Source organism: Cinclus cinclus, chromosome 12, assembly GCF_963662255.1.
Source record: "Cinclus cinclus chromosome 12, bCinCin1.1, whole genome shotgun sequence".
NCBI classification, from domain to species: domain Eukaryota; kingdom Metazoa; phylum Chordata; class Aves; order Passeriformes; family Cinclidae; genus Cinclus; species Cinclus cinclus.
The window spans coordinates 14,385,017-14,398,288 of NC_085057.1; the positions used below are offsets into that span (position 1 = coordinate 14,385,017).

The window sequence follows — 13,272 nt, forward strand, 5'->3', positions numbered from 1 at the left end:
GGTAATGAGGCTGCCCTGTGTCACGCTGGGAGAAGAGATGAGGCTGGTGGCCATGAAACACTGAGAGAGAAGCCACCAGCTCCTCTACTCCATCCCCTCCATCCAATGCAGGGGGTAGTCCAAGGTTTTTGAATGTGGGACACACCTGCCCCCTGCGATGAGGCTCCCGGGGAAAGCTGGCGTGGATTGTCTGAGGTCTCATTCTACCACATCCTGTGACCCAGCAGCCCTGGGGAGGATGGCATGGAAATGGTGTGGGTACCGTGGAGTCCTTGCTGGCCAGGATCCTTGCCCAGGGTGTTGGCAACTTTGCAGGCAGACAGTGGTGCATCCCCTGCCCTGTCGGTGTGCCAGGGCTACATGTGGCACCCCTTCCCCAGCTGACCTGCTGTCCCCAGCTTGCCTGGCACTGAGATGGGACTTGACAGCTGCGTGCCTGGTGGTGCTTGGAAATCACACCACGCTCAGCATCCTTTTCGGGGGGCAGGTCTGTATGCCCTGTCCTGCTCCTCCAGGAGCGCGAGGCTGGGGTACCAAAGCTTCCCTCCCTTGCTGCCCATCCTCAGGGATCAGCCAGAGGTCCTGGCAGGGTCCCTTCAGGGAAAGGGGACTGCAGTACCGTCTCAAGCATTGCTGACAGGGCACACTTTGGGGGTGTGCGGAGTTCTCAGGGTCACCCGGGAGATGGGGCCGTCCCCCGGCGCATCCCCACAGCCCAGGGATGGGGTATGGCGGGGCCGGGTCGGGGCGGGCCGGGGCGGGCCGGGGGCGGTCGGATGTCGGCCCCATAAAAGCTCGGTGCCACCGACCGCCGAGGGCGCGGCGGAGGGATGCGGGCAGCAGTGGCGGTGTCGCTGTCGCTGTGCTGGCTCTGGGCGGCGGGGCACAGCCTGCCCCGGCTCCGCCTGTCCTACCGCGGTGAGCCGGGCCGGGGGCACCTGCTGCGGGCCGGGGTGGGGGGGGAGGGGGGCTGTTCATGGAGGGGTGTCCTCAGGGTCCCCCCTCCAGCGGCCGAGTGGGGGCTTTGGGAGCCGCGGACGCGATGCCCGAAGAGCGGGGTTTTTTTTTGGCGCGGTTGATGGGCAAATTGTGCTGGGGGCTCGGGCCGGGCTGCGGTTTCGGTGGGTGGCTGCCGGCACCCTCCGATCCCCACGTGGGACGTAGAGACCCCCGAGGAGAAGAAGGAGGAAGAGAGGAGCCGGGTGACGGGGACAGGGGATGTGCCGCCGGGCTCCGGGCCATCCCCGCCGCTTCCCGTGGGGGATCGTCTCCCACGCGGCGTGCAGGGAAACTGAGGCACGGCGGTGTTGCGGCCCCGGCACGCTTTGGCTCGTGCGCTGGGTGGGTGGGTGGGTGGTCCCCCGGTGTGGTGGGTGCTCGGCATCCTGCCCTCGGCTGGGTGGGGTGGGAGGGTCCCCGGGCTGCACCCTCCGAGCCCCGTCGCGCTGGGATGGGGGTGCTGGGGTGCCGGGGCCCCTCGGGGACTGCGGGGGCAGCGCTTGGTTTTAATTAAAGCTCTCCTTGTGATCCTGCTCTGGCTCGCCGCATCCCATGCTCTGCCAACCATGGGCTGCTCCAGCCAAAATTGGCAGAGCCTGGGGCGCCCCAAACTCCTCCCGGCCTCAAAGCAACGAACCTGCTCTAAAAAAAAAAAAAAATCAACATAAAATAAATTGCATAATGTGTAACTTCCCCCTTCCTTCCCAGAAGGGGGAAAAACCTGGGTAGCCCAGCACGTTCAGAACCTCGGGAACTGCAGGGCCAGGCAAAGTCTGCTCCTATGCTTCCTGGGCTGCGGGTTCCCGGGTCTGGCCGCATCCCTTGCTCTGTCCTGGGGCACAGCAGGTGACCCCAGGGACTGCCTCTCTGTTGAACGGGAAACTGAGGCACGCAGTGGCCCCCATCCCTTTATCCTAGGAGCCGGGGTGGCTCATGGCTCTGCCCCGTGATGCGATTCGGTTTCCTCAGGTTGGGCTTGACAGCAGGGTTGAGGAGATTTGGGGTCTCAGCAGGGGTAAATCGTGGGTCTCAGGGTCTGGCTCAGTGGCTCAGTGTCTGATCTGCTCCAGCACAAAGTCCAGCCGTGCACAGTCGCTTCCCAGGTGCAAGGAGCTGCCCGGGGCGGGGTGGAAGCTTGCTGCTTTTTAATTTTTTTAATTTTTTTTTTTCCCCTAAGCTGATTATTCCATTCATCTTCCAAATTGGAAACAGAAACTGAAATTTCCCATGAAACAAATTCTGCCATTGCCTTCTTCCCGGGGGAAGAAAAAAAAAGAAACTTTCAATTAAAGGCATTAAAGCCTCTGAAATTAAAATCGTGGTGAGCTGAAGCTGTTTGTGCAGAACTCCTCGACCAGGGCTCTGCGTGGCTGGTGGCCCTGGCGGTGAGGTGACTTTGGGGGGTGACGGGGACAGACATTGTGCTGCTGGTGCAGCGGTGGCCGTGTACCCAGCTCTCCCTCACACTTCAAGCCACTCTTTTCCTTTTGTTTTGACTTCCAGCAGTGGCTCATGTAAGAGGGGAAAGAGCATTTTTGCTGTTGTGTGGACCAGAAGCATTTCCCTGTGCTCTTTGCTGTCCCTCCTGAAGGATCTCCATTTAGGGGGTGGCTCCCGTGGGAGCCCCACCCTGGGGTAAAGGTGTCCCAGGGATGGATGGGACATGGCAAGGGGCTGTTCCCTGGGGAGTTGAAGAGCCTGTGTAACCCGAGGCGCCGGAGGAATTCGCCAGGTCTGGGGGAGAAGGGAAAGCCTTGCCTGAAACAATAAAACGAGCCTGCTGAGTTTACCAGTGTTGTTTTGAGCTTGGAAAATATTATTGCTTGGCAAGAATAGGAGACGACAGCGTTTTCCTGGGCTGGACTTGGCGATACGGGAGGACCTGATGCTGGGAGGACACAGGGAGGAGGGTGCCAGACTGGGTGGAGGGACCACCACTGCCTGAAGCCACCTCTGCTTGCAAGCACAACGGTCTTTCTGATGAGGATGGAGCCACTGGGGCTGTATCCTGGTGCCACTGGGGCTGTATCCTGGTGCCACTGGCATCACCAGTTAAGGCAGTGAGTCTGCCCTTAAGCAGGGATAGGGTGTGTGATGGGGTGAAGGTGTCTGTTGTCCCCTTCTGGGGCTGGACCTTGTCTCTCTTGCAGGATGGGGCTTTATGTTGCTGGCCACCTCCTTGCTGGAAGTGACAAATGTCCCCCCAGCAAGAGCAGGACTTGGTATCCCAGTGTCCTGGCCTGTGGCAACTAGATTTGTCCCAGCACCACCTTCCCTCTTACAGGGGCATGTGGGAGATGCTTGGGCTGGGTGTTTCCCTGGGGTCAGCAGCAGTGGAGCAGTGGCTGGCAGTCTTCCGGGCTGGAGGGTGTTTGGGGACAGAGCTGTGCTCATCAATGGTGCTTTGTCCTCCTCCTCCTCCTCTGTCTGGCAGGCACAGTGGCCTGGCTTGGGGTCGGGATGGGTTTTCAGAGCACCATGAAGCTGAGCCATTCCCTCTGGCCCTCTCCCTCTGGCAGCTGTGGCAGCTGTGTAGGCACCACCGTGCTGGCTTGATGACCCTGAAAGTAATTTCCCACTGGAAACCAGTTGAGCCACTGCCTCCGTGTCACCGCCACTGTGAGGGTCCCCTTGGCATCCCACAAAATTCAAGCTTGGTCTTGTTCTGAGGGCTTTGACTGTCAGACCCTGTTGCTTTGGGATGTGATGTCCATTCCTAGGATGCAGCCTGTCCATCCCTGGGATACGTCCATGCTGGTGTCTCTCCCCAGCTGCCTTGTCTGTGCCATGGTGGAAGCCTCCCTGTCAGTGAGTTCTGGTGGCAGTGGCAGCGGTGGGCTTTGTGTGGCAGTTTCCCCATGGCACTGGCTGAGTGCCTGCTATTGTGTGCTTGGCTGGCGCCCAGCAGGGACAGGACCTGCTTTCCTCCCACCCTGTGTTCGGTCTCACCATAATCCCAGCTCTGCATTAGCCCAGCCTGGGGCTGATGGCACAGCCCAGCTTGCTGTGGCACAGCCACAGTAGAAGTCTGGGGTGGTTCAGCCAAACCCTGCTGAGGGTGGCAACCTTGCCAGGGACCCTGCTGCTTCTTGGCTCTGCAGCTTTGTCCTTGGCTGGCGAGGAGAGCAGCACTCCAGCCAGGCTGAGCCTGGGATGTCCATCCCTCCAGGAAGGGATGGAGACAGATGCTGCAGTCTGGAGTGACTGTGAGCAGCTCTGCTGACTCCAGGACAACTTCATGTTACTCAGAAGCAGCAGCTAAGAGGAACCCTTGGGGCTGGTTTGGCTTCTGCTGATGCTTTCATCTCTTCCTGGCAGAGCTTTTAGGCACCAACCGCTCCATCCTCTTCTTTGGTCACCGTGGCTTCCTGGGCTTCCGCTCCCTCTACCTGGATGAGTATCGTGACCGGATCTTCATTGGGGGGAAGGATGTGCTCTACTCCCTACTCCTGGATGGGGCCAGTGCAGATGTCAAGGAGGTGAGCTGGGTGCTGCTGAGCATCCTGGAGTGTCTGTCCCCACCCTGACCCCCTGTGGAGCTGTCGGTGCCCAACTGAGCCAGGCAAAGTCACTCTGAAACAAGACCTGCCCTGGGGACAGCCTCACCTCAAGTGCCTCAAAGTTATTCTGTAGATTTGTAGTGCCTGGCAAGGGCAGGCTGGCTGTGGTGGCTGGAGGGAAATTAGCTGGCAATTAGTCATTTCATCATGGAGACTGGTGGTGCAGCTCACCAATGATTCCTGGGTACTGAGCACTGTTTTGGACTCCACTTTTCTAAAAAACTTGGGAGATCAAATGCTGCCCATCCCCATCTGGGCATACCCTTCACAGGCCAAATATTCATCTGAAAGCCTGAAGAGACAAGGAGCTAAAGGTATCCATCACTGCAAGAAGTTGTGCCAGGGTTCACCTGGCAAAGTCCCCAGATCTCTCCTGCTTCCTTGGTGGGAGAGGTGATGGACCAGAATGATGGTGATGGGTGGTGGCTCCCCTCCTCTTACACCCTCTCCACTTTGACTTCTTGTTTTTCAAACACGGCTCTGGGATGTTTCTAGCTGAAGAAAGAGGAGGAGGAAATGAAGTTCCCCTCGGCATGCTGGGTCACTGTGGTGGGGTCAGGGGCTTGTGTACCCTTTGTCCAAGAACTGCTAAAGGCTGTGGGGCACATGGACTCCATCACTCTTGCTGTCCCCTGTGCACCCTTTCCCCAGGCCACCCACAAGCTCACCCCCTTTCAGCTATCCCCAGGATGACCACCCCAAATCCATCCCAGTTGTGGGCTGTGACTGCCAGGTTGTATCTCCCCAGGAGCAAGGGTTGTAGGGTGGGTGTCCTGGGCTGGGTGGGCTCCAGGGAGCTGTGGTCCCTCTCTCTGTCCCTGTCTCCATGCCCTTGCCATTGGCAGCCTGGGGATGTGGATTTGCATGGCTAGGTCCCTGCTCCAACAGACCCTTTGTGTTCCAGATCTATTGGCCACCTCGCCCTGGGCAGACGGAGGAGTGTTTTCAAAAGGGGAAGGACCCAGGGGTGAGTCTCTCCCATGTGTGCTCTGCTCTGAGCTGGGGGGTCCCTTGTGCCAGATGGCTCCCCCATGTTGGGGCTGTGCCATGTTACCTGCCAGGGATAGCCCTGGGGCTCAGGGGCCAGTTAATCCTGGTGCAAGAGGGAAACTGAGGCAGGGAGTCTTTGGCCAATCCTGGCCATGCAAGAGGCTTGCTCCAGGCTCTGGAAATCCTGTCTCAGTTGCTCTGCTCAGCCCTGTGGCCACAGAGTGGTGGCCAGTGTGTCCCAGTGTGGCTGCATGAGCAGGCAGAGATAGCTGGGCTCTGGGACCAGAGCCTGGGGGGGACCAAAACCCCCACACTGTGCTCCAGTCCCCAGCAACACTGTCTGGCTGCCCCTGGCTATCCTGGCTGTCCCTGATAGTGGGAAATCTGTAACTGGCTCAGGTTCGGTTCCCTAAACCTTACCCCTCTTTGCATCCCCCTGCCCCACTATGAAACAGGACTGTGGTGGGGAGAAAGTCCCCAAGGCTCTCCTGGCCCAGACAAATTACTCCCAGGAGTCCCCGTTCTGCTCTCTGTGTTTATTTTACCCGCTCTCACCGACAAATCCAAGCCAGGGCAGGCTCAACGTTTTGTTTTTCTTGAACATATTTTTTTTTTCACTTGCTATTTTAGAGGCTCTTTGCAGAAGGAAAATAAACAGCAGGAGGCTGGGAACCCCTGGGGCGGCTCGACAGTGGTGTTCCCAGCAGATGAGGGGCCTCGCATCCTGCTGTGGAGGGGACAATGGAGGGCAGGCAGGGCTGGTGTTGGCCAGGGGGAGCTGCCAAGCTAATGGTGGAGAAGGATGGGAGCCCTTTTCCAATGAGAGCTACCAGTAGATAATTCACAAAGTCAGAGGTGGCAGGTCTCCAGCCCTGGGAATGTCATTGCTGCTGTCCCCCAGAGAAAGGGACAATTCCAGACAGCAGCGACCAGGACTGTTCTGGAGGCAGCCCAGGATGCCTGTGGGTCTCTGTCTCCACTGTTTCCTCCTTTTGTTTCATCCCTGGCGTAAGCAGGAACATGACAGGGAAGGATGTCCCTGCATCTGGACATGTCCTGGGTGTCAGGGCTTTGGGGCAGGGTTTGAGCTTGCAGGGCAGGTGACGTTGCTCCCCTAGCTAGTGTGGACTGCGACAGGGTGAGTGCACAGGTGCCTGTGGGCAGGAGATGCCCAGGTGGCAACTGTATCCCATGTGGTTTCCCTGGGATGCTCTTGGTAGCAGGACAGCCAGTAAAAAGCCCTGTAGTTTTGCGATGGGCTGGTGTCCACCCAGCTGAAGTCCACATAAGCCCTGTCAGTGGGCACAGGCTGCCACCCCACATCCCTGGCACCAGGCTGGAGGCAGGGAGCCTGGGTGGAGCCCAGGGCTGGGGCTCACCCACTGTTATAGGGCCACAGGCAAGAAGAGGCAGGGAGCTGGGGGTGGGCAAAGCACCAATACCTGTGACTTTCCTCTCCCCTGCTGTCCCTCCAGACTGACTGTGCCAACTATATCCGTGTGCTGCATCCCTACAACCGGACACACTTGCTGGCTTGTGGGACAGGTGCCTTCCACCCCATGTGCACCTTCGTCTATGTGGGGCACCGTGGTGAGGTAGGGCAGCATTCCCAGCAGGACGACTCTGGAATGTAGATCCCATTGCCTGTGTCTCTCCTGAGGAGCCTTGGGGCTGCATGGGCACACTGGATGTGTAGTTTGCTTTAATCTGAATACTGGTGGGGGGGAGTATCAGGAACCAACTCCCTGTTGTCCCTTTGTCCTTCTGCTACCCTCTGTCCAGCTTTCCCACCTGTCTGGGATCCCTTTTATAGACATGTCCCCAGGGGCTGGTGTCCTGCCAGGAGCTGAGGCGGGGGTGGCATTTTTTCCTCTCCCAGCTCACTGCTTATAAATCAAGTTGGCTGGGGTGGAATGGCAGGACACCCCTCAGAGCCCTCCTCACAGCCTGGCCTTGTCTGGGCAGTGGGAGCTCTGTCTGTACCATGATGACTCTGACCAGGCAGGCAGGCAAGCAATGAGGCTGACTGGTCCCCTTCAGCTGCTGCACACTCTTATAGGATCAGTCTTGCCACAAAAAGCTGGATCCTGCTTCCAGATGGTCCTTTGGGTGCACTGAGTGAGGTGCAAGTTGGGCAGGGATCAGAGCTGGTCCCTGCATGCCCAGGCAGAGCCCAGGACTCACCTGCCTGCTCTCCTCCCCAGCACACCTTCAGCTTGGACCCTGCCAACGTGGAGACCGGCCGGGGCAGGTGCCCACATGAGCCCAGCCGTGCTTTTGCCAGCACTGTCATCGGTGGGTTGTCTTCCTCAGCATCTGGGAGCCTCTGGGGTTTGTTCCAGGGATTGTGTCCATGCCAGCCAGCTGGGTGTTTTTGCAGGTGGGGAGCTGTACGCTGGCCTCACGGCTGATTTCCTGGGACGTGATGCCGGTGTTTTCCGCAGCATGGGGACCCGCTCTGCCCTGCGCACAGAGGTGGACCAGAGCTTACTCAACGGTAACAGCTTCCCTCTGCCCCCCATTTCCCCCAGTAGGGCTAATGCCAGGGACCATGAACCTTGTGGCCAGAGCATCTGTGGCCTTGGTGCAGCATCCCCCATGCCAACTAAGAGCAGGGAGAGGCACCAAGGCAGCAAGGTCTGGGGGTGGTCCTGGCTGGCATCCAGATCCAGCATGGACTGGGGATCTGGAGGTGGTGGCTGTGCCCTCTCTCCCCACCTGATATGGCTGGCTCTTGCTTGTAGATCCCAAATTTGTGGCAGCCCACTTGATCCCAGACAACGATGACTGGGACAATGACAAAGCCTATTTCTTCTTCACGGAGAAGGTGGTGGAGGCAGACAGCAAGGAGCATGCCGTTGTCAGCCGTGTGGGGCGCGTCTGTGTGGTAAGATGCTGGTGGGGACTGTGGGGGACAGGGCTGTGCCAGGTCACAGCAGGGGCCCTGATACTCCCTGTCCCTGCAGAATGATGCTGGTGGTCAGAGGGTGCTGGTCAATAAGTGGAGTACCTTCAACAAGGCCCGGCTGGTGTGCTCTGTCCCTGGCCCTGGTGGCATCGACACCTACTTTGATGAACTGGGTAAGGTGTGAATGGAGCTTAATCTCACTGGGACTAGTCACTTATTTGGTGGTTACTCATTTAGTTGGATTTGAGGAAAAAACCTATACTTTCATTTCCAGAGGATGTCTTCTTGCTGAGGACGAAGGATGGGAAGAGCCCAGAGATCTATGCCCTTTTCAGCACTGTCAGGTGGGTGGCTCAGCTCCAGCATCTGGGGACATCCAGCTGCAGCTGCCCATGACCTGCCCTGTCACTGTCACAAACGGTTGCTGGCGGCTCCCCTGGTCTGTAGGGGATGTCAGTGTTCCCACTGCTAGCAGTACCAAGCATGGCTCTGCTCAACCACCCTCTGTCCCCTTGCAGCCACGTTTTCCAGGGCTCTGCTGTCTGTGTGTACCGCATGGCTGACATTCGGGAGGTCTTCAATGGGCCCTTTGCCCACCGAGAGAGCCCCCATCACCAGTGGGGTGCCTACGAGGGCAGGGTGCCCTACCCACGGCCAGGCGTGGTGAGTGTCGCCCTGGAGTTCCAGGTCTCCTCTGCTCCTCCAACTGCTCATCTGGGATGCTGATGGAGCCATCCCCTATCTTCTCACCTGATGGAGAGGTCAGCTGGTGGTTTGCCAAGGTCTGGCAAAGGGGTGGAAAAAAAGGATTACAAACTGGAAGGCAGAGAGGGACCCAAAACAGCTCTGAGGGGCGATGAAAGGGGAAGAAGTGATGGGTGCTGGGGTGGCTGGGCTGAGCTGGTGCCCTCTTGTCCCTGCAGTGTCCCAGCAAGACCACCAACCAGCCCCGGCAGCAGTACAGCAGCACCAAGGACTTCCCTGACGAGGTGCTGCACTTCGCCCGTGCTCACCCCCTCATGTACAAGTCCGTGTACCCCCGGCACCGCCGGCCCCTCCTCGTGAAGACTGACCTGCCCCACCGGCTGCGCCAGCTCGCGGTGGACAGGGTGGAGGCTGAGGATGGGCAGCATGACATCCTCTTCCTCGGCACAGGTGAGCAGCAGGAGCAGAGTGCAGGAAGGAGTTGCAGAGCTGGGGGTCCCAATGGGCATCCCCACAGGCTGTATGATGCAGGGTGTTCACACCTCCATTCTCTTGACCCCAGATGCTGGCTCGGTGCTGAAGGTGGTGGTCATGCAGAAGACGAGCTCAGCCATGACTGAAGAAGTCATCCTGGAGGAGCTTCAGGTTTTTAAGGTGACGTTTACTGCCTGACTTGCAAGGGAGGGACAGTGAGGTGGGCTCAGTGAGGTGGGTGACGTGGAGATGGTGGCTCAGGGCTGTCACTCCATTGTTGGTCAATGGAAGGTCTCAGGGTTGTTAGGGAAGAGGGTGGCTGAGGGTATTTTCACCCTCCCCAAAAAATTCCTGATTCTCTGCCAAGCCCTGGCAGCTCTGAATGAGCTGAGCTGTCTGTGGTGATGATTATATCAGCCTGATGTCCACTCCCCTCCTCCACAGGTGCCTGTGCCCATCACGCAGATGGAGATCTCTGTCAAGCGCGTGAGTACAGACATGGCTCAGCCGTGGGGCTGGGGACTGGGCAGGTGACCAGCTTTGGTCACCAGCCTCTTAAAACCATGTGATACTTGCCCTGGGGTGTCCTGGCTGGGCCCCCAGGTGCAAAGCCCATGGGGGTGGCCAGCATCACCACCTTGGTGCTGTTCCCCCAGCAAACACTCTACGTGGGCTCCAGCCTAGCGATGGCCCAGGTACGGCTGCACCAGTGTGAGTCCTATGGCACTGCTTGTGCCGAATGCTGCCTGGCCAGGGATCCCTACTGTGCCTGGGATGGCACTGCCTGCACCCACTACCAGCCTTCTGGCAAGCGCCGCCATCGCCGCCAGAATGCCCGCCACAGCAACCCTGCACACCAGTGTCTGGACCAGAACCTGACTGGTGAGACACTGGGGAACTCACAGGGCTGAGGGGCTCCTCCAGGTACCCCAAGATTCCTGACATGCACAGCCCTAGCACACAGAGGGGCTTGTAGCCATTCCACATGGGCATCCTCATCTGCCCATCTCATAGACCAGGGTATGCCCCAAGAGAAGGTGGGTGTTGCTGGGGCTGGGTCTGGACACTGCGAGAAAAGGGGATGAAGCCACATGGTGGCCAAGAGGGGCTGACATCAGGACAGGTGGAAGCCTGGCCCTGCCCTCCCTGTGAGCCTGTGCCTGTTTTTGCCCTAGTGGATGATTTTGAGAGTGTTGAGGAGAAGGTGCTTTATGGGGCAGAGGACAACAGCACCTTCCTGGAGTGTGTGCCCCGGTCCCCGCAGGCCAGCGTGCAGTGGTTTGTCCAGAGGCCCCCTGATGAGCAGCGGGATGAGGTGAGGCTCCCTTGCACCTGCTCCCCTTGGGGGGACACGGGAGGGATGTGGAGCCAGACCTGGACCCTCCCAACCTCATGGTGGCTGACAGGTAAAGACGGATGAGCGGATCCTGCAGACGGAGCATGGGCTGCTTTTCCGCAAGCTGCACCAGCACGACGCCGGCATCTACTACTGCAAAACGCTGGAGCACGGCTTCACCCAGACGGTGGCCAAGATCACCCTGGAGGTGATTGCCAGCGAGCAGCTGGCACACACCTTCCTCCGGGGGCGAGGTGATGAGCTCCCACACCTGCTCTGCCCCAAGTCCCGGCTGGTGCCACAGGCTCCCAAAACCTGGTTCAAGGACATCATGCACCTCATCAGCTCCCAAAACCCGCGGCAGGTGGAGGAGTACTGTGCCCGCCTCTGGTGCAGCAGCCGTCCTCACCACCGCAAGAGCAAACTAGCCCAGGCCAAGCTGGTCCTGGCTGGTGTGGATGTGGCCAAGAAGGGACGGACAGGCAAAGCCCACAGCGAGAGGAACCGTGTGCCCCGGCAAGCACCGGCCACTTAGAGAGGGCAGGGTAACATGTGGGGCAGCCGTGGGCAAGTACCAGTTCCCTGTGCTGCTCTTGACCTGGTGGGTGGCTTGTAGTGCTGCCAGCCTGATCTCCCCAGCTGGAGTAGATGGGCAGGTCCCTGTCACTCTCAGTGGCTGCAGGGTCACCTCACAAACAGGCAGTGAGGTGAGACACGTTGGCCCCCCCCTTGCTCTTGCAGGTGATGTAGCAGGTGGGGGCCGTAGTCCCTGGGTGGGCTGGGGCACAGCTGCGTGGTGCCACCCAGGCCATGCTGTCACCCAGGTGCTGGCTGGATCCCTCCATGAACACTGGGGCCATGTGTGGTGCTGTGGGGAGCGGTTGATGGCTCCGGGCTCTCCACACCAGCACAGAGCCTGGGGAAGATGATGCCTGCTCATATGGGGGGAAAGCCAGCATCATCCCAAAAAGCCTCTGTGTGCAGGAAGAGCCCTGTCACCTCCTGTGCCTGGGGAGCCAGAGCTGTGCTGTGCCAACCAGGATCTATCCCAGGGGACAGGGCTCCTCCCTACCTTCCCTTGGCACTGGAATACACTCAGCAATGCCAGCCTATTCCTGGGTGCAGCTCTCCACTTCACGTCTCTCTGCCCCACAGCCACAGTTTTAGGGCTGGACAGGGCTGGGGAGAAAAGCAAACAGCTGTGGACAGGTTAGACCTGTTCCTGGGTAAACACTGGGAGAGACACTAATGCCACCACTGTCACTGTGCCCTGATGGGAGCAGGCACAGGCAGAAGGCAGCCCCAGCAGAGTTTGGGGGGGGGCTGCACCACAGCTGGGGTGGTTTCTTCTGGTTGGTGGCCCTGCAGGGCTGGGTGGGGCATGACTGGTTTGGGTGGGCTCCTGCTGCCTGGTGGAGCTAAACCAGCACCCAGGGCCTCCCTCAAATGCAGGGCTTGGGGGTAAATGCAGGGAGGGCACCTCCAGGCTACCAGCAAGGTGTTCCTTGCTTTCTTCATCAGACATGAGCTCACTCATGGTCAGCCTGGGGTGATAAAGATCTGCCCCTTCCTGAGGCAGGGCAGCCCCACACAATGGTGTGAACCATGGCCCGGCTGGGACAGCCATTGTTCAGAGCTGGAGGAACGGAAAAGAAAAATAATAATAATAAAAATAATAATAATAAAAGGCCCTAAATAGCTCACACAAAGCCAGGTTGTGATATCATCTCCCTGTATGTGTTTGTGCTGCAGCAGTGGCTTCCCAGGAGCAAAGTCCCTTGGGAGCACTGCCCCATCCCATGGAGACGGGTTAGGGGTCCTGGCCCCCTTCTCCAGCTCCCTGTCCCACCTCTCCTGCAAACTTATGTGCGTCTCCCAGGATCAGAGAGCAGTGGTGAGGCTGGCAGGCTGGGACATGTCCTGCAGGGAGGAGAGTGGTGCTGGTAGCTCCGATTTTAGGAGTCAAGCACGTGGATTTGGATAATTGCAGGCCTGGGGGGCACAGGAGAACAACAGCCAACAAGAAGAGACAAGGAGGGACCTGGGTAAAAATGGAGAAATGAGAGACAGGAATCTGATTCCTCAGGGCCTGGACTAAACAGCTCTGCAGTGCCTGCACTGACCCATGCTGGAACACCTGCACCCTTCTGCCTCTGAGTGACCCCTGTGTTTCACAGGGCAGGGTCTGGACTGCCCATTTTGGGGGAGGCAGCAAGAGGGGCCTGAGTGCTCTGCTGTGTATGGGACCTAGCCCTGAGGTGAACAGACTGGAGGTGACACCAGGGCTAGCAATGCTTCAA

The 13,272-nt window shown here is 58.8% G+C and overlaps 1 protein-coding gene across 1 annotated transcript; it reads left to right on the forward strand.

Moving 5' to 3' along the window:
• Window positions 1-830: 830 nt before the first annotated feature.
• SEMA3G (semaphorin 3G) lies at window positions 831-11,507 on the forward strand. Its single transcript, XM_062501062.1, has 16 exons — window positions 831-918; window positions 4,318-4,478; window positions 5,464-5,526; window positions 7,025-7,144; window positions 7,754-7,844; window positions 7,930-8,046; window positions 8,294-8,436; window positions 8,516-8,630; window positions 8,732-8,801; window positions 8,976-9,120; window positions 9,381-9,612; window positions 9,725-9,816; window positions 10,081-10,122; window positions 10,293-10,518; window positions 10,812-10,951; window positions 11,043-11,507. The coding sequence occupies exons 1-16, from the start codon at window positions 831-833 to the stop codon at window positions 11,505-11,507; spliced, it is 2,310 nt and encodes a 769-aa protein (XP_062357046.1).
• The last annotated feature ends 1,765 nt before the right edge of the window (window positions 11,508-13,272 follow it).